Below are 22,461 nucleotides of genomic sequence, written 5' to 3' on the forward strand. Positions count from 1 at the left end.
CCCCTGCCCTCCCACCTGTGCTAAGAATTTGGCTTCCATGTCCTTAAGTAAATCACTGGACACTAATCCTTCAGACACTCCTACAGTAGAGGCTGTGGGGTTCCAGTGCACCCCAGCTGTCCCTCACTCTTTGCAGCCTATGGTAGATGAGTGTCCTAGACCTGCTTCAGACCTGAGCTTGGCTCAAAGGGTCAGTTCAAAGGGTCATGTCCACACCAGGACAAACCCAAACCAGATGCACCTTGTGCCCTTTCTGGGTTCCTCTTGGAAGATGCTGAAGGTGGAGGCTGTCTCCTGGGACACTGAGTGGTGGAATGAAAGACAGCTATTCTGGAACATTCTACTCAGAATCTAGTGTGAGAAGGAAGTGAAGGATTTTTCTTTTATGTTGTTGATAAACAAAATCATTGCATCAACCCAGTGGGGCTGTTTCACTCTCTGAACTTCAGGCCAGCTTTATTTATAAAAATGGAAATGAAATGTCACTATATCTATTGGCCAAAATGTCAAAAGAAAAACTCTCATCTGGGGGTTGGCATGGTCTTTAAACTGCTTTTATTGCAGTTTGTCTTTATATGTGAAAAAGTTACCAGATTTAAAGTAGGGAGAGGAAACAGCAGAGACAGACAGGTGAGTGCCTTTACTTGTCGGCCCTGCTCCCACAGATGTACCCCGAGCTGGGCAGTCTCATTGGTTTCTGATTGTTCCTTCACAGGCAAAGAGAAGTGTGGAGCTGTCCGGGCATTTTACGGATCTGTGCGAAGCTCTCAGTTTGACAGGTGCAGGGGCACAGGAGTTTATTTTTCTCGGTGCGCAGCTCTTTGCACACGCCATGGCTCTGGCAGTCTTCTGGGAGTAGGTCTGTGCCAGGCTTGTGGGCACATGATGCCATCCACCGTAATCCCTGTTTTCTTTAAATTCAAAGTGGCAGAACCTTGACCGAAGCAACTCCACTTTCTTCTGCTGGTTTTGGCTTCCACCTCCCCCTACCAGCCAGGAAAAACAGCCTGGGCTTGGGGGCAGGGAGAGAGAGTCCTGCCTTTGAAGGGATGGCAGCTGTAGTGGTTGGACACTGCTTGACATCTGTGTCCCCTCTTAATTCCCAAACAAGCCCTAGCAGGAGGCTCTGACAAAGGGGCTCCATTTGAATAACAGAATCAGGGCTTAAGGTGGTGGGGTATTTATGGTTAGACCTGTCTAGACTAACCTGGAGTCCGTGTGTGTGTGTGTGTGTGTGTGTGTGTGTGTGTGTGTGTGTCTGTGTCTGTGTCTGTGTGTGTGCATGCCCATGCATGCATGCATATGTGTGTGCACGTTTATGCGTGCAAGCTGTAGATCAAGCTCAGGTTTGGGTCCTCAGGACACTATGTGCCTTGGTTTGGGAGGCAGGGTCTCTCACTGGCCTGGAACTCGCTGATTCAAGTAGGCTGGCTGGTCATGGAGCCGCAGGATCCACCTGCCTTTGTTTCCCCAACTCTAAGGTTGTGAACAAGTGTGTGCCTCACGTGTGTGGGTTCTGGGGTTGAACATAGGTCCTCAAGCTTGCATGGTAAGCACTTTATGGACTGAGCTATTGTCCCAGCCCCAAAACCTATACTTTTAACATATATACTTCATATCAGTCTCATTTCAAGTTAAGAGAACACCCATGATTGATAATGAAGTACTTTATTTGTAAGAGCCTCCCAGGGGTCTCTCTGGTACTGCAAGGCAGGAAGTTGCACGCAAAGGGGAAGCTGGAAGCCAACAATCTACCCGTTCAAGGTAGATGAGTGATAGGGACAGATCAGTCTAACACACCAGGCTTTGGTGTCTCATTCTGAATGAGTACAGAAGGGCCCCCACTCAGCCTCTAGGGTGGGAGAGGGGTGTTTATCACTGGGGGGACTTGGTTTGTCTGGGAAGGGGTGCTAGAGGAGACAACGTGTCCAGATGTTGAACAAGGCTGCTCCCTCAGCACTTTGGCGACTTTCCACTACAAAACTTGTTGGGATACAATTGATACTTTAAGCTGTAGCTTTTCCGGTTCCGGTGGAAACATTCAACTGCAGCTTTGTCACATTGGCACAGCTGTTTCCTACAGGAGTTCTGGTTGGCTGAAATTAGAGGGAAAGAGACACTGAGCTGACGGTTGTTAATATCACACCACTGCTGGTGGGGACAGGCCTGTTCTGAGGCAAGCACTGGGGCCACTGGAAAGGCAGACCCCATCAGATAGGGACACACAGCCCATGTGATGGGGATGCACAGCAGCCAAGCTTGGCACTGCCAGAGGTTTGCCTAGCTTCCTAGACAACATCTTCTAGGTTTTAGTTTAGTTTAGTTTAGATTTTGTTTTTAAGGACAGGTTTAATGTAGCTCAGGTTAGCCTTGAACTCTATGTTGTTGAGGATAACCTTGAACTTCTGATCCTGCCCCTCTACATCCTGGGCTCTGGGATTCCAGGCACGCTAAATCATGCCCAATTTATACAGTGGTAGGGATGGAACCCAGGTCCTTGTGTATGTGAGGCTGGCACTCTCCAGCTGAGCTACATCTCCGGCCCCACCTTCTTGTTAACAGACCTGCTTGTGTAAGCAAACCCAGCCTCACTGGCCTCAGGATGGATGGAAATGGTGAAAACCTGTGTGGTCTACTCTTTCTCCTTGGCTGTGATTGGTCTTAGGTAGTATGCAGCTTCATTCTGAATGAAGTGCTAAAGAGGAAGTCAGCAGGGGCTTCTGGGAAGTGTTCATTCCCCCTCTTCAAAGAGTCTTGGAGAGGGAAAGCCACCTGTCATTGGTGGCCAAGGGCATTCTCGGAGCTCTAGTGTGTCTTGTAGTATAAGCACAGATGTTGGCACCAGGCCGGAACTGAGGAGCAGGCCTGACCCCGGGCTGTAGCAGTTGCCCAGGTTGGCACCACACTGCCCTAGAGAATTCTTTCCCATGTGACAGAGGCCCCTTTACTCCATGTGTCACCACCCTGCAGGCAGCATGGCTCGCTGCCCCCCCCTGCCCATTTCCCCCAGCCAGGGTGAGCCCTCTTTGTGCAGAAGTGTCTCTTGCTACTTTGCTAAATAATAGGACCCTGTTGCTGTGGTCCCCAAACCTCAAGACAATGGCTAGGAAGGCCCGGATTTTTCTTGTCCCTTCTTGTCTCACTGCTCAGACTCATCCTCACGTGTCCATTGGGCAGCACAGAGTGGCCTATTGTCCTCTTTGACCTTTTGGCCATGCTGTGCCTTGTTTGAGGGGTAGTCCAACCTTCCTCTCCCACTGTGAGCCTCACTGACTCTCTTAGGACTCAGCTTAGGTACCACTGTTTGCAGGACCCCCTGCAAGCCTCAGGCTGTGCAAAGCCTGTTTATGCCTTCCCACTGGAGTCTTCCATGAGGTTCTAAGCAGGGATAAATTCCCCTTCTGCTCCGGCACAATGCCCAGCATTTATTTGCTCAATAAACACGTGAGGGCAGCTTGCCAGGATCTCAGGGTTTTTCTTACCGGAGCAGGTGATTTTGCCCCCTCGGTAGGAGAACTTGTAGGTCAGAAATTTTGTGCCGCAATTATGTTTCTGCAGCCGGTCGTAGCAACAGTCGTGAGCAACACAGCACCTGGTCGGTGGAGGTGGGGGGGGGGCACGTCCTGTTGAGGCTGTATTCTCACAGCCCTGAAATCCTGGTGCCTCCCAAGGTCCCTTTATCTTTCACCCTGAGCAGAGACTCAGAAACATTGGAGGGGTCTAGAACAGAGTTCCCAATGCACTATTTTACTGGTGGGGGTACCCCAGGGACCTGAGGAAAAATACCAGGTCTGTCCTAGTCCTGACCCCACCAGGACCCTGAGGCAACTGGTACCAGTTCTGTCCTAGTCCCGTTCCAGCCAGAGTGAACTGAAGATAGGGGTGTCCTCACCGATCTGTCGCATCCTTGGGGGATCCCCTGCCACCCACGCCACAGTGGCAACCGTAGAAGGCATAGCTGGTCTCAGCTCTCTTTCCCGTCTTAAGTAAGATCATTTGTCTAAACTCTGCAAGGCTCCCTTGGATCTGTATTGGGCCTGAAAAGAGATGGAGAAATGGCTGGTGAAGGGCAGTGAGCCCCGTGCCCCTCCTCCGCATTGGCATCTCGCTACTGCCTCTCTCCCCACAAATACCTTCCTTCCCATTCCCACTGAGAGAGGGCTGGGGAATGGGAAGGAGCACTGGAGGATGGGGTGCCCTTCTCCTTAGATTTCCCCCCACCCTGCTGAGTTCAGAGTCAAGTCTTACCAAAGGCCATGATGACAGCTGTTAGCAGCAGGAGGACCTTCATGGTGTCAGCCTGTGAACGACAAGTATAGACGACTGGCCCGGGCGTTTCCTACCAGGAGTCTCGGCCTCTGCCCCAGCCCCTGCTCTGCTGTCTGACTTAGCAACCCTGGAGTACAGACGTGCTCTCGCATGGGGCTAAGTCATAGAGAGCATAAGGTGGCTTCAGACAGTGCATCATGCGTGTCACCCCTTGTCCCTTCCCTGCTCTGTTGGAATATGATACAGTACCGGGAGCACCCTAGCACCTCCTTCAGTCCTCCTGGGAGACTGGATTCATTCCACAAAACTGGGAGGCTGAAGACAATGCCTCTCTTCATTAGATACTCAACCTGCCTCCCTGCGTTAGGGTGAAGGCTTTGGAACTCCATCCATGGAATCTGATCCCCAACAGTTTTTGTCCCGAACTAAAGCTGCACATTCTCTTGGCAAGCCTTTCTAAGCCCGCGTAGGTTGCATGTACACACACATGCTCTTGAATTCTCGCTCAGCACCCTCACAAACCCATACAACATACTTGCACACAAATACGGTCTTTCACATGTTTACGTGATGGTGGTTCACATGCACAGGCATGTCCACAAGCACACACATACATGCATCTAGACAACCACTCAAATGCAGTCACAAGGCTGGAGCTTCTGGGCATTTACCTCTCGGACGATGCCGCAGCTTCTTCTTCAAGGGCCTGTCTTGTTTTTCCTGAACTTCATCTGCCCTTAAATAGCCCTTCCTTCTGCAGGGTTGGGGGTTGGTGAGACACAGGGACGGAGAGGTGGGCGTGGTCAAATGGTGGATTCATAGATAGGATACCCAAAGCCCTGAGCAATTCCCCTTTTTTTCCCCCTCGTCATCTGGCTGGACAGCCTTGAGAGCTGGAAAATCCTTCATACCATGGGTTTACACTATAATAAATCCAGCTGATTTTGAAACTCTCCGGCTGCTGAGAAAAGGGCTCAGTTCCTGGCTGAGGAAGTTTCTCTATCCAATCTGGGAGTAACCAACAGGTCACCGCCCAGCAGCCACTCCCAGGAGTGGGCAAGAACTGTGTAAGCAGTGGAAATGAGAGTGTTTGTAAGCCAGGAATGTTCCTTTTCCTAACTGATTGTGACATTTGCGAATAGGGAAGAGGACATTGATGCAGTAGCGTTTGTTCATTTCCTCCATTCAACATGCATTCAATCACAAAAGATATATGCTAAGCCTCTGTGAGGACCAAGGCTGCACAAACTTCTTGAGAGGGTGATGAGGACGGTGCAGGAGTCAAGTTCTTGGGGCCCCACAGACCACTCCAGCATGGGCAGGATTGGATGGGCTGGATTCTCTGTCCCCCAAAGAGCCCAGCATCTCCATATTCTCTTCTTCCTCCCCTTCATGGTCCTCCTCCTCTCTCATCCCATGTGGTTTTCTTCTCTGTGTGTTTATGTGTCTGTGGTTGTGCCGGTGTGTGCAGGTGCCTGTGTGTACACATGTGTGTACATTTGTGTGTGCACGTGAGTGGAGTTTAGAGGACAACCTTGGATATAGTTCTTCCGGAACTGTCTGCCATGATTTTTGAGATAGGGCCTCTCATTGACCTGAGCTTCACAAAGTAAACCAATCTGGCTGAACAGAGAGTCCCAGGGACCTGGTCACCTTCGTCTCCCCAGCACTGGAGTGACAAGTCTGTTCATATTACATAGGTTCTGGGGATTGAACTCAGGTCCTCGGGACTGCAAAGCAAGCACTTTACTGACTGAGCCATTTACCAGTTCTGTAAGATTTTTAAACCTGGAAAAATCCAGTAGCTGTTCTTGATTTTTCCCACCAAATGTCACCACCACTGTCCCTCCTAGCCCTCACCAGTTTGGCAGTGGGCTTCTTAATGTTTCCTGGGCCTATGACGTCTTTATTCTCCACGCTTGAGTGCTTTAGTTCCAAACTAAACATCTTTCTTCCCCTGCCCTCCCACCTGTGCTAAGAATTTGGCTTCCATGTCCTTAAGTAAATCACTGGACACTAATCCTTCAGACACTCCTACAGTAGAGGCTGTGGGGTTCCAGTGCACCCCAGCTGTCCCTCACTCTTTGCAGCCTATGGTAGATGAGTGTCCTAGACCTGCTTCAGACCTGAGCTTGGCTCAAAGGGTCAGTTCAAAGGGTCATGTCCACACCAGGACAAACCCAAACCAGATGCACCTTGTGCCCTTTCTGGGTTCCTCTTGGAAGATGCTGAAGGTGGAGGCTGTCTCCTGGGACACTGAGTGGTGGAATGAAAGACAGCTATTCTGGAACATTCTACTCAGAATCTAGTGTGAGAAGGAAGTGAAGGATTTTTCTTTTATGTTGTTGATAAACAAAATCATTGCATCAACCCAGTGGGGCTGTTTCACTCTCTGAACTTCAGGCCAGCTTTATTTATAAAAATGGAAATGAAATGTCACTATATCTATTGGCCAAAATGTCAAAAGAAAAACTCTCATCTGGGGGTTGGCATGGTCTTTAAACTGCTTTTATTGCAGTTTGTCTTTATATGTGAAAAAGTTACCAGATTTAAAGTAGGGAGAGGAAACAGCAGAGACAGACAGGTGAGTGCCTTTACTTGTCGGCCCTGCTCCCACAGATGTACCCCGAGCTGGGCAGTCTCATTGGTTTCTGATTGTTCCTTCACAGGCAAAGAGAAGTGTGGAGCTGTCCGGGCATTTTACGGATCTGTGCGAAGCTCTCAGTTTGACAGGTGCAGGGGCACAGGAGTTTATTTTTCTCGGTGCGCAGCTCTTTGCACACGCCATGGCTCTGGCAGTCTTCTGGGAGTAGGTCTGTGCCAGGCTTGTGGGCACATGATGCCATCCACCGTAATCCCTGTTTTCTTTAAATTCAAAGTGGCAGAACCTTGACCGAAGCAACTCCACTTTCTTCTGCTGGTTTTGGCTTCCACCTCCCCCTACCAGCCAGGAAAAACAGCCTGGGCTTGGGGGCAGGGAGAGAGAGTCCTGCCTTTGAAGGGATGGCAGCTGTAGTGGTTGGAAACTGCTTGACATCTGTGTCCCCTCTTAATTCCCAAACAAGCCCTAGCAGGAGGCTCTGACAAAGGGGCTCCATTTGAATAACAGAATCAGGGCTTAAGGTGGTGGGGTATTTATGGTTAGACCTGTCTAGACTAACCTGGAGTCCGTGTGTGTGTGTGCGTGTGTGTGTGTGTGTGTGTGTGTGTGTGTGTGTCTGTGTCTGTGTGTGTGCATGCCCATGCATGCATGCATATGTGTGTGCACGTTTATGCGTGCAAGCTGTAGATCAAGCTCAGGTTTGGGTCCTCAGGACACTATGTGCCTTGGTTTGGGAGGCAGGGTCTCTCACTGGCCTGGAACTCGCTGATTCAAGTAGGCTGGCTGGTCATGGAGCCGCAGGATCCACCTGCCTTTGTTTCCCCAACTCTAAGGTTGTGAACAAGTGTGTGCCTCACGTGTGTGGGTTCTGGGGTTGAACCTAGGTCCTCAAGCTTGCATGGTAAGCACTTTATGGACTGTGCTATCTCCTCAGCCCGAAACCTATACTTTTAGCATATATACTTCATATCAGTCTCATTTCACGTTAAGAGAACACACATGGTGGTTAGTGAAGTACTTTATTTTTAGGAGCCTCCGTGGCACTGTGAGGCAGGAGGTTGGGTGCCAAGGGGAAGCTGGAGGCGGACAATCTGCCAGTCCAAGATAGTTGAGTGACAGGGAAAGATCAGTCTAACTCACCAGGCTTTGGTGTCTCATCTGAGTGATGACAGAAGGGCCTCTACCCTGCCTTGAGGTGGGAGAAGGGTGTTTATCACAGGGGGACATGGTTGAGCTGGGAAGGGTACTAGAGGAGACTGTCTAGACTACCAGAGAGTGTAGAAATGAGCAGCTGGGCGTCTTCTTTCTGCAGCTCCTATCGAAAAAGAATGCTTGAGGTTCCTTGAAGGTTTTCAAGTTCCGGGCAAAACAGTGGCGACTTTGTCACATTGGCACGGCTGTACCTGACAGGGGTCCTGGTTGGCTGAAATTAGAGGGAAACAGACACTGAGCTGACAGTTGTTAATATCCCAAGGCTGCTGGTGGGGACAGGCCTGTTCTGAGGCAAGCACTGGGGCCACTGGAAAGGCAGACCCCATCAGATGGGGACACACAGTCCATGTGATGGGGATGCACAGCAGCCAAGCTTGGCACTGCCAGAGGTTTGCCTAGCTTCCTAGACAACATCTTCTAGGTTTTAGTTTAGTTTTGTTTGTTTTTGTTTTTAAAGACAGGGTCTAATGTAGCTCAGGCTAGCCTTGAACTCTATGTTGTTGAGGATAACTTTGAACTTCTGATCCTGCCCCTCTACATCCTGGGCTCTGGGATTCCAGGCACGCTAAATCATGCCCAATTTATACAGTGGCCCTTGTGTATGTGAGGCTGGCACTCTCCAGCTGAGCTACATCTCCGGCCCCACCTTCTTGTTAACAGACCTGCTTGTGTAAGGAAACCCAGCCTCACTGGCCTCAGGATGGATGGAAATGGTGAAAACCTGTGTGGTCTACTCTTTCTCCTTGGCTGTGATTGGTCTTAGGTAGTATGCAGCTTCATTCTGAATGAAGTGCTAAAGAGGAAGTCAGCAGGGGCTTCTGGGAAGTGTTCATTCCCCCTCTTCAAAGAGTCTTGGAGAGGGAAAGCCACCTGTCATTGGTGGCCAAGGGCATTCTCGGAGCTCTAGTGTGTCTTGTAGTATAAGCACAGATGTTGGCACCAGGCCGGAACTGAGGAGCAGGCCTGACCCCGGGCTGTAGCAGTTGCCCAGGTTGGCACCACACTGCCCTAGAGAATTCTTTCCCATGTGACAGAGGCCCCTTTACTCCATGTGTCACCACCCTGCAGGCAGCATGGCTCGCTGCCCCCCCCTGCCCATTTCCCCCAGCCAGGGTGAGCCCTCTTTGTGCAGAAGTGTCTCTTGCTACTTTGCTAAATAATAGGACCCTGTTGCTGTGGTCCCCAAACCTCAAGACAATGGCTAGGAAGGCCCGGATTTTTCTTGTCCCTTCTTGTCTCACTGCTCAGACTCATCCTCACGTGTCCATTGGGCAGCACAGAGTGGCCTATTGTCCTCTTTGACCTTTTGGCCATGCTGTGCCTTGTTTGAGGGGTAGTCCAACCTTCCTCTCCCACTGTGAGCCTCACTGACTCTCTTAGGACTCAGCTTAGGTACCACTGTTTGCAGGACCCCCTGCAAGCCTCAGGCTGTGCAAAGCCTGTTTATGCCTTCCCACTGGAGTCTTCCATGAGGTTCTAAGCAGGGATAAATTCCCCTTCTGCTCCGGCACAATGCCCAGCATTTATTTGCTCAATAAACACGTGAGGGCAGCTTGCCAGGATCTCAGGGTTTTTCTTACCGGAGCAGGTGATTTTGCCCCCTCGGTAGGAGAACTTGTAGGTCAGAAATTTTGTGCCGCAATTATGTTTCTGCAGCCGGTCGTAGCAACAGTCGTGAGCAACACAGCACCTGGTCGGTGGAGGTGGGGGGGGGGCACGTCCTGTTGAGGCTGTATTCTCACAGCCCTGAAATCCTGGTGCCTCCCAAGGTCCCTTTATCTTTCACCCTGAGCAGAGACTCAGAAACATTGGAGGGGTCTAGAACAGAGTTCCCAATGCACTATTTTACTGGTGGGGGTACCCCAGGGACCTGAGGAAAAATACCAGGTCTGTCCTAGTCCTGACCCCACCAGGACCCTGAGGCAACTGGTACCAGTTCTGTCCTAGTCCCGTACCAGCCAGAGTGAACTGAAGATAGGGGTGTCCTCACCGATCTGTCGCATCCTTGGGGGATCCCCTGCCACCCACGCCACAGTGGCAACCGTAGAAGGCATAGCTGGTCTCAGCTCTCTTTCCCGTCTTAAGTAAGATCATTTGTCTAAACTCTGCAAGGCTCCCTTGGATCTGTATTGGGCCTGAAAAGAGATGGAGAAATGGCTGGTGAAGGGCAGTGAGCCCCGTGCCCCTCCTCCGCATTGGCATCTCGCTACTGCCTCTCTCCCCACAAATACCTTCCTTCCCATTCCCACTGAGAGAGGGCTGGGGAATGGGAAGGAGCACTGGAGGATGGGGTGCCCTTCTCCTTAGATTTCCCCCCACCCTGCTGAGTTCAGAGTCAAGTCTTACCAAAGGCCATGATGACAGCTGTTAGCAGCAGGAGGACCTTCATGGTGTCAGCCTGTGAACGACAAGTATAGACGACTGGCCCGGGCGTTTCCTACCAGGAGTCTCGGCCTCTGCCCCAGCCCCTGCTCTGCTGTCTGACTTAGCAACCCTGGAGTACAGACGTGCTCTCGCATGGGGCTAAGTCATAGAGAGCATAAGGTGGCTTCAGACAGTGCATCATGCGTGTCACCCCTTGTCCCTTCCCTGCTCTGTTGGAATATGATACAGTACCGGGAGCACCCTAGCACCTCCTTCAGTCCTCCTGGGAGACTGGATTCATTCCACAAAACTGGGAGGCTGAAGACAATGCCTCTCTTCATTAGATACTCAACCTGCCTCCCTGCGTTAGGGTGAAGGCTTTGGAACTCCATCCATGGAATCTGATCCCCAACAGTTTTTGTCCCGAACTAAAGCTGCACATTCTCTTGGCAAGCCTTTCTAAGCCCGCGTAGGTTGCATGTACACACACATGCTCTTGAATTCTCGCTCAGCACCCTCACAAACCCATACAACATACTTGCACACAAATACAGTCTTTCACATGTTTACGTGATGGTGGTTCACATGCACAGGCATATCCACAAGCACACACATACATGCATCTAGACAACCACTCAAATGCAGTCACAAGGCTGGAGCTTCTGGGCATTTACCTCTCGGACGATGCCGCAGCTTCTTCTTCAAGGGCCTGTCTTGTTTTTCCTGAACTTCATCTGCCCTTAAATAGCCCTTCCTTCTGCAGGGTTGGGGGTTGGTGAGACACAGGGACGGAGAGGTGGGCGTGGTCAAATGGTGGATTCATAGATAGGATACCCAAAGCCCTGAGCAATTCCCCATTTTTTCCCCCTCGTCATCTGGCTGGACAGCCTTGAGAGCTGGAAAATCCTTCATACCATGGGTTTACACTATAATAAATCCAGCTGATTTTGAAACTCTCCGGCTGCTGAGAAAAGGGCTCAGTTCCTGGCTGAGGAAGTTTCTCTATCCAATCTGGGAGTAACCAACAGGTCACAGCCCAGCAGCCACTCCCAGGAGTGGGCAAGAACTGTGTAAGCAGTGGAAATGAGAGTGTTTGTAAGCCAGGAATGTTCCTTTCCCTAACTGATTGTGACATTTGCGAATAGGGAAGAGGACATTGATGCAGTAGCGTTTGTTCATTTCCTCCATTCATCATGCATTCAATCACAAAAGATATATGCTAAGCCTCTGTGAGGACCAAGGCTGCACAAACTTCTTGAGAGGGTGATGAGGACGGTGCAGGAGTCAAGTTCTTGGGGCTCCACAGACCACTCCAGCATGGGCAGGATTGGATGGGCTGGATTCTCTGTCCCCCAAAGAGCCCAGCATCTCCATATTCTCTTCTTCCTCCCCTTCATGGTCCTCCTCCTCTCTCATCCCATGTGGTTTTCTTCTCTGTGTGTTTATGTGTCTGTGGTTGTGCCGGTGTGTGCAGGTGCCTGTGTGTACACATGTGTGTGCATTTGTGTGTGCACGTTAGTGGAGTTTAGAGGACAACCTTGGATATAGTTCTTCCGGAACTGTCTGCCATGATTTTTGAGATAGGGCCTCTCATTGACCTGAGCTTCACAAAGTAAACCAATCTGGCTGAACAGAGAGTCCCAGGGACCTGGTCACCTTCCTCTTTCCAGCACTGGAGTGACAAGTCTGTTCATATTACATAGGTTCTGGGGATTGAACTCAGGTCCTCGGGACTGCAAAGCAAGCACTTTACTGACTGAGCCATTTAGCAGTTCTGTAAGATTTTTAAACCTGGAAAAATCCAGCAGCTGTTCTTGATTTTTCCCACCAAATGCCGCCACCACTGTCCCTCCTAGCCCTCACCCGATTGGCAGTGGGCTCCTTAATGTTTCCTGGGCCTATGATGTCTTTATTCTCCAGGCTTCGGGGATATAGTGATTTGACTGCTTTAGTTCCTAAACTAAACATCTTTCTCCCCCTGCCCTCCCACCTGTGCTAAGAATTTGGCTTCCATGTCCTTAAGGAAATCACTGGACACTAATCCTTCAGACACTCCTACAGTAGAGGCTGTGGGGTTCCAGTGCACCCCAGCTGTCCCTCACTCTTTGCAGCCTATGGTAGATGAGTGTCCTAGACCTGCTTCAGACCTGAGCTTGGCTCAAAGGGTCAGTTCAAAGGGGCATGTCCACACCAGGACAAACCCAAACCAGATGCACCTCGTGCCCTTTCTGGGATCCTCTTGGAAGATGCTGAAGGTGGAGGCTGTCTCCTGGGACACTGAGTGGTGGAATGAAAGACAGCTATTCTGGAACATTCTACTACCCTCAGAGAATCTAGTGTGAGAAAGAAGTGAAGGGATTTTTCTTTTATGTTGTTGATAAACAAAATCATTGCATCATTCTGTAGTTTATTTGTGAGTCATTCTAGCAGATGTCCTTCTGATATTCTGAAAATGAGCTTATTTCATTTACTTAAAGGCAGATTTTATTGAATATGTTATTGGTTGAATGGTGTCCTCTTTTGGGACCTCACTTCCTGTTCAAATCTTGAAACCTTATACTACAGCCCTGTTCGGAAATTGTGTCATTATAGAAATGAATAGCTAAGATGAGGTCATTAGAACCCTGACCCTATAAACCTTGATGTCCTTAGGGAAAGGGGAAGAAATGTGGGTTCAGAGAGGTGGTCACAGGGTGACAGTTCTACTTCCCAGGGAGCCCAAGATGCCAACAAGTACAGAAGGCAGGAGAGTCCTGGACAGACTCTCACCTTCAGAAGGACCCAACCATCTGGGCTCCTTTGGTCTCTGCCTCAGAGCCCTGAGCCAATCCGTTTTTGATACCCGTGTCAGCAGCGAGGGAGGTGGGGTCAGCAATCCAGGAAGTGTTGCCTGCATTTTCCTTCCCCACTTAGAGCCTTGAGCTCTGGTGAAGCTGGATTCTTGGCTTTGCCATGGAAAGTGTATCAGGCTAAGCCAGCCGTGAAGCAGGGCTCATGGAAGGACTCTTAAAGCATAAGCCTTAAGTACAGAACTTAATAGAGAGTTGCCCGGGGGAAGAGAGAAATCCTAGAGGGTGGATGTGGGCTTCTCACGGGAGTGTCACTCCTTGGTCCTGTGCCTCTCTAGTTTCCATCACTCTGGGTAATTCCAGCAAGTTGGAGGGTCAAAGGGTGTCCTTTTTTTTTCTTTTTTTAAAAAAATTTATTTATTTATTAAAAATTTCCACCTCCTCCCATTTCCCTCCTACTTTCCCTTCCCCTCCCCCCTCCTTCTCTAGTCCTAAGAGTGCCCTGCCCTGAGGGAAGTCCAAGGCCCTCCCACCTCCATCCAGGTCTAGGAAGGTGTGCATCCCAACAGACTAGGCTCCCAGAAAGCCAGTACGTGCAGTAGAATCAAAACCCAGTGTCATTATCATTGGCTTCTCAGTTAGCCCTCATTGTCAGAGAGTCTGGTTTGGTCACATGCTCATTCAGTCCCAGTCCAGCTGGCCTTGGTGAGCTCCCATTAGATCAGTCCCACTGTCTCTGTGGGTGGACACACCCCTCAAGGTCCTGACTTCCTTGCTCATGTTCTCCCTCCCTCTGCTCTTCATCTGGACCTTGAGAGCTCAGTCCAGTGCTTCAGTGTGGGTTTCTGTCTCTATCCCCATCCATCTCCGGATGAAGTTTCTATGGTGATATGCAAGATATTCATCAGTGTGGCTTGCAAGAGGCTTGGCACTAGAGGGGTTCCCAGGTGTCCAAGGAGATGTCCCCAGCTAGGTCCTTGGGCAGCAGAGCAGAGGGTGTCTGAACTGGCCTTATCCTATAGCCACACAAAGAGTGTCCTTTTATGAACAAAGTTGGAAAGTGGGTTTATAAGGGGTGTTGTTGGGAATAAGAAGTGCTAAAAATCAAGGTTAGCAATCATTTGGGTCCTCAGTAGGCATGGCTTAAATTGTTTTTAACATTTTCAGTTGAGATGTCTTTAGGAAACTGCCCATCATCTCTGTGGGCACTTCTGGTGTTATCACCACTGTGTGGAGCTTCCTGGCTGTGCCAGCGGGAAGGACAAACCAACCAAATCTTAGGTGAAGGGTTTTCTTCTCATATCACCCCAGTTTTGGGTCTTTCTATCTTGCCTCCTTTAGACTACTCATTTTGGGGGGGCTTTGGCATTAGTAGAAAGCCGCAGTGAATACTACTCACCTGGCAGGGGAGACACCATGATCACTAAGGTAGTTTTCTCAGCAAGGCTTACCCACTGCACCCTGGTGACCTCTGCCATTTCCCAAGATGTAAAAAACTTGACTATAATTTGTGATAATGAGGGGAGTATTTGTACTTGCCCCTTCCAAGAAAGGAAGGAAGGAAGAAAGGAAGGAAGGAAGGAAGGAAGGAAGGAAGGAAGGAAGGAAAGAAAGAAAGGAGGGGGGAGGAAGAGAAGGAAGTAGGGAGGGAAAAATCAAGGGAGGAAAGGAAGAAGGACACCAGAATAAAGTAAGGTGACTCCCTGCCAGCTCCTGCATTCCTTTTAGCCCAGGCTCCTCTCCTGAGCAGCTGATGTGAAGCCTACCTCAATGTTCAGGGAGATCTCATCTCCGTCAGAGACTTCATCCCCTCGGGTGGACATTCCCCCTTGGTTCAGTCTCTCAGGTTCCGGAGCACTTACTAAGCAATAGGCAGAAGGTTTCTCTCCCTCCATATATCCCAGGGCCCCCACCAAGTCCAGTCTTTAGGACTGCATCAATACTAAGGATCCTGGTGACACCAGATGGGATTTCTTCATTTCTCATTTTCAAGACTTTTTCTTAGAATTCTTTCTACTTGTTTGTGATTTTTCCATCCATGTCTAACCTAAGCCCTTGGGCATCTCTGAACAAGATGTCTGCTCAAATGGGAATCACATGATGGATGAGGGTAACGAAGACCAAAATGTGCTCTCTGATGACCAGAGTCAAAAATCTTCAGCAACATGCTCACGAACTAGATGCAACATTAGGTTAAAAAAGTCACAGCCAGGATCCCATGGGATTCATTCCTAGAATGCAAGGATGGTTTGGTATCTATCTGCAAATTGATGAAAGAATTTATTTTGTGTCAACAGAGAGGGGAGCAAAGCCATCTGGCCATCTCAATAGATGTAATACAGGTATTTTGTAATATACAAACTATTTTATGGTTAAAAAAACCCTCATCAAATTAGATAAAAATCCTGAAGGCTATGTATGCAAAAGCCCTAGCCAATGTTCTTGGGAAGATGGAAACATTTCTAAGACAAAACAAGACTTGTCACTCATAGCAAAGTGAATAGAAGGAACATTGAGGAGGTGGGATAGGGAAAAGAAATCCCGTGTCCTGAGATGTGGTTGGTTTGTCATTCCTGCTGGCAGAGTCACACACTGCTGATAAAACCAAAATTGTCTGCAGAGATGATGGGCATTTTTCCTTAAAACATCTCAAACCAAAAACCATTAGATTTGTTACCATTTTCCACTCTCCAGATTTAGTTTTAATAACAAATACAGGAGAATTCCAAAGGCTGGTTGATTCTTCAATATGTTGAGCATCTAGTTGCTCCTGTACCAGCTGTTCTAAAGCCTGCAGTTTCTCTATTGTTAAAGGCTATTGTTTAACCCATACAGGTTATCTGTCAACTATTTTAAAGGTAGGGTTGTTGTCTTTGGAATATCAGTAGCTGTTTTGCCCATACAACCTGAATGGTCAGTGACTGTTTTTTAAGAACCTTCTAATATTTTCCCCAGAAACATACATTAATTTATGGTTTGTTTCTGAGATTGGGCTAATGTTAATCTGAGTATACCACTGCTGTAACCAATCATGTCCCTACAAATTCATTGCTATATTAGCCACATATGGTTTTAATTTTCCTCTCTGTTCTTCTGGCCCTACACTTTTGACCCATCTTGCCCTCTACTTTATTTGAGATAAAGTTATAATCCCTATCCAGGCTGAGGTGGCACATATCTTTAATTCCAGCACTTGGGAGGCAGAAGCAGGAAGATCTCTGTGAGTTCAAGTTCAGCCTGGTTTATGTGAGCTAGTTCCAGGAAAAGCTACAGAGAAACCCTGTCTCAAAAAAAACAAAAAACAAAAACAAAAACAAAAAAAACAAAAAAAAAGTTCTAGTCCCTAAAAGTTAAACATTTACATTCTGAAGAGGTCAATTTGGATGCCAAGATTCTGACAAAATTATTGTTACATCCACATCTGTGTTCACCAGACCTTCAATGACAACATCGTTTATTTGCATCTTAATTTTGGTCTTTGTTTATTTATAGAAGTTTGCCAAAATACTCGTTTTATAGTTTCTCCTGAATTTCTTATTCTCTCTTCTAGAGCTGTTCTATTATCCAGAGCAGTATGGTTTCTTACAGTAGACATTATGTTCTTTAGTTGCTCTGGGAATGAGTTTTCTCTAAGAGGGCAGGCAATGACTGAACCAGATTTGACATAGGGGCCTGTGAGCGGCCCCTCGTGGAGTTTCCTGATGGCACAGGATTACCATAAATATTCCTCGTTGACCTACATTCATTAGTTCAATGCCTACCTTTGCCACACCTTCCATATAATCCAGAAGGTAAAGGTGTTTTGAATGGATTATTCTTAGAAAAATCATTGTTTCTACGAACACCCTGTCTACAATCCCTTTTCAGGTGACCTTGTTTGCCACAGTTATAACATTTGACATTTCATTTTTCCTCAAACCTCTGGAATCATTTCTCCTATCCATGCATCATCATCTTCGTGAAATTTAGTATTAATTGTATCTCAGATCCATTCCTCCAAAGATGCTGGCCTTGCCTTTAATGGTCTAACTAGCAGCCTTTTGTATAGGGAACTGGCATTTTCAAAAGCCAGAGATTCAATTATTATTTCCTAACTTCTGAATTTGGTATCCTTCTACTTACTGCAGAAGTCTGTAAAGTCTTCCTTTGGGCCATGTATAACTTTCATGAATGATTCTTACTAAATTTACGTAATTTGCCCTCCTGTTTCTCCCGTTCTGTCCCAAGCATTCAGAGCTGCGACATGGCATAAATCCAGGGTGTGGTCATGATATACTGACTGCCCTTCTATAGGAGCATATTCTCTTTCTCCAAGGATTTGATCTCGGAAGATTTCCCTACCTCTTGCTTTACTCCATTGCTCAATAATCTTAGCCTCTTCTCTGAACCAGCACTCCATTGTAGTTGTGGCCCAGGCTCTAAAACACTTTTAACGGAATCTATCCAGTCATTAGGGATGACTGACACATGAGTCGATTCTGACACATGTGTGCCTATTCTGACATGCATGTTGATTCTGAAACATGTGCCGATTCTGACACATGTGTGCTTTCCTACACGTGTGCCGATTCCGGCACACATGTCGATTCTGACACATGTGTGCCTATTCTGACACACGTGCCGATCCCGGCACATGCGCGCTCTTCTACATGTGTGTCGATTCCGGCATGCATATCGTTTCTGACACGTGTCCGATTCAACACACATGTCGATTCTGACACGTGTGCCCACCCCGACATGCGTGCTGACCCCAACACGCATGCCGACCCTGACACGTGTGTCAGTTCTGACACGCATGCCGATTCTGACACACATGTTGGGGTCCGGCACGCATGTCGATTCTGACACATGTGTGCGTTTCCACACGTGTGTCGACTCCGACACATGTGCAAAGCCCCTCTACATGCGTGTCGACTCTGACATGCAAGCACGCGTGCTGATTCTGGCACATGTGTGCTTTTCTGCACACGTGCCGATTTCGACACATATGTGCTTTTCTGCACGTGTGCCGGTTCTGACATGCAAGCAAAAGCATCTACACGTGTGTCGATTCTGACACATGTGCCGATTCTGACACGCATGTCTGTTCCGACGCGCGTGTCGATTCTGACACATGTCTGACACTATTACAAACTGACCATGAGTTTAACGTTTGCCTCACAAAAGGTGACTGCATACCACGTGAGACGACTGCTTCCTTGAATCTCCTTAAATCTAACATTGGCACAGGAGTCTCCTTAGCTGTAACAGAGCCTCTGTATTTGACACTTCCTGTAACATTACTGATTATATGAAGGTTGGTTGTCTGAAAACCTTTGGCTGTTCCTCTCTATTCTTATAATACAATGCTGTGTGGTAGAATGCCCTGATGGCCTGGTACCAGAGGAATAATAGCAAGCAACCTCCACTAGACATGAAACTCCCCTTGGGTTATACCTGGCCTGGCTCTGGAATTGTCAGCCAGCCCCAGGCCTTAGCTTGTGTTACATTTTCTTTTTGTTGTCCTATGTAAATTTTGAGTGAGAGTTTCCCATGGATACAAAGCCTATGCAAAACTTGGTTCAGGGGAATCCCAGAAAATGGCAGTATTTCACGAATCAGGGATTTGTACCTGGCATTCTATTGTCAGAAAATTCTCTCAGTTTGTTTTGGAATGTGGAAAGCTTCTAGCTAAAGTGTGAATATAGGAAAAATTAAGCTGCTGGGAGGTGAAGGGGAGGCTTCAGTTCACCAAGACTGAGCCTGTGCGGCTGCAGAGCTACGTTCATTCTCAATGTGTCTCTGAGTCTTCATTTCTCGGAACCGTGTGCACTGCGCTGATTTGTCTCGACAATGCTGAAATTGGCTCTGCATTAAATTCTTCTGTCTGAATTTGAATATCTCTGTGAACCGTTTCCTGAGGCTTTTCTAAGGCCTGTATCTTAGCACTCAGATTAACTAAAGCAAACATAATCCAGCAAATCTCTGAAAAACACACAGGGGACTGTTCAGGAAAAGCACATATGTTGGAGGGCTCCATGAAGGATATGACAGAAAAATATTGAACTTGCACAGAGTCTAGGGGAGGGGGGGAGAAAAGAACACCTAGCCAGGTGGGACTTCAGCTTAAGTAGGAGCACCACATGTAGCTGAGGCCTGTGCTGGTAGCATTTTTATATATGTGTGTGAATTTGTGCCACAAATGTTGGGCACCAATTGTACTACAAATAATAGAAATGCGGAGACAGATACTGAGGTTCAACCTGAAGATCAGAAAAGCAAAGCAGCCTGCCACTGGCTCTTACCTCTAACTGTAGATCATGGCGATCCTGCCTCTAGGAATCCTCAGGCTGAGGCCTGTCTCTTCCCATTTTATAATCCTCTCTAGTACTGGGATTAAAGGCGTGAACCACCACGGCCCAGTCAATAGCTAACTAAGGTTTCTCCTGGGATTAAATGTGTGTACCACCGCAGTCTAGTTTGTATGGCTGACCAGTATGACTGTTTTACTCTCTGATCTTCAGGCAAGCTTTATTTATTAAAATACAAATGAAATATCACTACAGAAATGTTTAACCTTTCAACTTGCTGTGAACTATTTTCTCCTCGTGATGGGAATTAGAAAGCCGAGGGATTATGTGTGCAGCTATTGCCCTCGAGCAACTCTCCCTCGAGAAGCCCGTACCCATACTTGGGGGTGTCTCACTGTTCTCTTGGGTACTTGAGCTTCAAATCTAGGTCAAAAACACCTTTTAATGAACTCGAACTCTACACTATCCTGAAGTTCTTTTCCATGGTGTAGCCAGGAACGTGGTTTTACTTGAGTGGAACTCATGGAGGGGGAAAGGAACTGCCCGGTCTGTAGGCAGCCGTGTGGAACCACTTGGTTAAGATGATGATGTTTGTGTTTCTGTGACAGCAGACAACAGGCTGTGTTCTGCCTGAGCTAGGCTGCCATCCCCAGGACAGAAAGGTGAGAGATTAGAAATGTTGTGGAGAGAGAGAAAGAGAGAGAGAGAGAGAGAGAGAGAGAGAGAGAGAGAGAGAGAGAGATACATTAAGGATTCGGATAGCCCTTTCCTGACAGCCCCAGGGATTTCCCCGATGTCCACTATCTTGCTAAATTTCCATCATTTCACAAATTTCACAATGTGTCAAGGCCGGGGACCAGGCCTTCATCATTATGGCTTTTAAGGGACATTTACAATCCAAATCATGACACCAGCTGGCCAGCCTCTTTTACTTTCTCTGGCGTTTATTCCTTTCTGGAATGTGAAGAATGTCCGTGATGTCCAAGTCCCACAGTCTGTAGTCTAAGATGCTATGAGGGTCCTGCTGGCCTTGGCAGGTTGGGACTTTGTTGATTCCACAAGTTCTGGATTTTGTTGTCTATCTTGGTGGAATTTTGACGGAGATTGCACTGATAGCTTTGTCTGGGTAAGTCTGGAGTGGCTTAGGTGTTTCCTTTTTCCTGAAGGATCCATGGATACATCCATGGGAGCAGGGAAATCAAAGCTCCCCTAGTACTGTATCTAGATTTGTCTCTGCCTTTGCATATAGGAATGTGACAGAGTAGTGCATGCGGGTTAGTATTTTGTTGACCTTACCTGTCACCTGGGTACTCTGTACCTTTAAGAGACAAGCTCTGCCCACTCCTAAACCCCCTTGCACCAAGGTAAGCAGATCCCCCCCCCTCCAGTGGGCTCTCTATCTTCCCCTTCCTCTTGTAGAGGTAACTTCTTTCCCTTCTTCTCCCCTTTTTCCTTTCTCCCCTTCTCCCTTCCCCTCCCCTCCATAACCCACAAAATAAACTATACTCAAACTCTCTCTCTCTCTACATGATGCATCTGTCTCTCACTCTCCACAGTCTCCCACCCGCCAGCAGAACCCACCGAGGCCTCGCGTGAGCCGCCAATGCCCCTCGTGGGACCACTATCCCTTGAGGGACCGGTCCCCCACCACCATGTCTTTATAAAAGAATAACAATATGTTACTGTCAGTTTGTCTCTCCGGTGCTGTGATGCAACTCTGAGCAAAAGCAATTTGATGAGGAAAGGGTTCATTTGGCTCGCAGGTTACACAGGTCCATCATCAGGAAAGCCAGAGCATAAAGCGGGAGCCTGGAGGCAGGAGCTGATGCAGAAGCCATGGAGGGCCTTCCTCTTTTTTCTTGGTTGTTGATTTGGCAGGGTAAGGAGTGATGTCTGCTTTCCCTGTTGCTCTTAGCTCATCTGCCACTCACTTGGGTGATGTTGGTGGCACGCCTGCTTGTGTACACTGTCCAGAATTGGACTTCGATTTCCCCAGGAGCCATGGCTTTCCCGAATCTGTGAGTCTGAGCCCCAGCCAGACAGAGATTTTCCCTTGTTATTCAGAAAAGCATTTTGGAGTAATCGAAGCTGAAACTGTGCTTCTCTGCCAGGGATCTCCAGGCATCCAGAGACACCCTGGCCTCTCCAGTAGCTTCGGGAACACCTAGTTCTCCACTGTCCTAGGAGCCATCCCAACTGCAGGATCTGTGTCTACCCTCCTGGCCAGGACAATACCAAGGCACCTGGGTCCTCAAGACAGTCAAGGTTCTTAGCAGCCTCTCAGGTAATGAAGCAAGTTCCAATGCAGGCTCCATGAGGGTGAGTCAGGACTGAAGGGATTAGCACGGGCTTGTGGGGAGGAGAAGGCTGTGACTTGGATAACCTGGGGCTGGACCACTCCCCTCCCTGCTGGAATGTGCTGGGTGACTGCAGGGCCCTGGGGCTTCTAGAAGGGCCAGGGCTGCGCCAGTCTCTTCTTTTGTTGGACTTTCTGCCACCATGAAGGCTGCTGGGGGCTGAGCAGGGTGACTGCAGACCAGAGTTCACTGTGTGCTCCCCCAGACAGCATCAGAGTCTGTCCATCCTATTTCGCAGCTTAGGGGCCTAATGCCTGGACTGCAGGGCATAAACTTGGGGTTCTGACTATTAAGACTGCTCATGGGAACAGCCCTGGGAGCAAGAGCTGAGATCAGGCCAAAGAGGTCAGTTATGGGGAGAGAGAAGCCTCAAAGAGGGGGAGGCAGTGGGCTGGAGAGAGAGAATCTGGGCAGGTGGGGTCTGAAGAACCAGAGAGGGGCCAGGGGAGGGGTGCCCACAGCTTCTGTCAGAGGAAGCTCCTAGGGCTTCAGGATCCCTTACATGCATTTTATTTTATTTTATTTTTTTAATTTATTAAGATTTCTGTCTCTTCCCCACCTCCGCCTCCCCTTTCCCC

At 48.5% G+C, this 22,461-nt stretch overlaps 2 protein-coding genes and 1 long non-coding RNA gene across 8 annotated transcripts in view; 2 read left to right on the plus strand and 1 right to left on the minus strand.

Annotated features, from left to right (window-relative positions):
* LOC126509340 (uncharacterized) overlaps positions 1 to 9,688 on the plus strand; it is a 26,195-nt gene extending 16,507 nt beyond the window's left edge. The window contains exon 3 of one of the 2 annotated variants that reach the window (XR_007594135.1): positions 9,557 to 9,688. This is a non-coding gene — a long non-coding RNA (uncharacterized lncRNA). Of the gene's footprint in view, positions 1 to 3,375; positions 3,508 to 9,556 lie in introns of those variants that run through there. The other variant, XR_007594133.1, reaches the window with a different exon arrangement.
* Pla2g5 (phospholipase A2 group V) overlaps positions 1 to 22,461 on the plus strand; it is a 77,710-nt gene that overhangs the window by 19,055 nt on the left and 36,194 nt on the right. The window lies entirely within an intron of this gene.
* Positions 1,653 to 11,278, minus strand: LOC126509293 (phospholipase A2, membrane associated-like). Of its 5 annotated transcripts, none has more exons than XM_050155164.1 (5): positions 11,122 to 11,278; positions 10,430 to 10,481; positions 10,074 to 10,218; positions 9,664 to 9,773; positions 1,653 to 2,096 (listed from the first exon to the last, which is right to left on the minus strand). In XM_050155164.1, the coding sequence occupies exons 2-5, from the start codon at positions 10,470 to 10,472 to the stop codon at positions 1,954 to 1,956; spliced, it is 441 nt and encodes a 146-aa protein (XP_050011121.1). In that variant the 5' UTR covers positions 10,473 to 10,481; positions 11,122 to 11,278; the 3' UTR covers positions 1,653 to 1,953. The 5 variants fall into 5 exon arrangements, with proteins under 5 accessions (XP_050011121.1, XP_050011098.1, XP_050011111.1 ...); XM_050155141.1 differs by lacking the exon at positions 9,664 to 9,773 and adding an exon at positions 3,483 to 3,592 and having other exon boundaries at positions 11,122 to 11,276; XM_050155154.1 differs by lacking the exons at positions 9,664 to 9,773; positions 10,074 to 10,218 and adding exons at positions 3,483 to 3,592; positions 3,893 to 4,037 and having other exon boundaries at positions 11,122 to 11,274.

The sequence above is a fragment of the Alexandromys fortis genome, unplaced genomic scaffold (assembly GCF_014885135.2).
Source record: "Alexandromys fortis isolate MF-2015 unplaced genomic scaffold, M_Fortis_MF-2015_v1.1 scaffold_26, whole genome shotgun sequence".
NCBI classification, from domain to species: domain Eukaryota; kingdom Metazoa; phylum Chordata; class Mammalia; order Rodentia; family Cricetidae; genus Alexandromys; species Alexandromys fortis.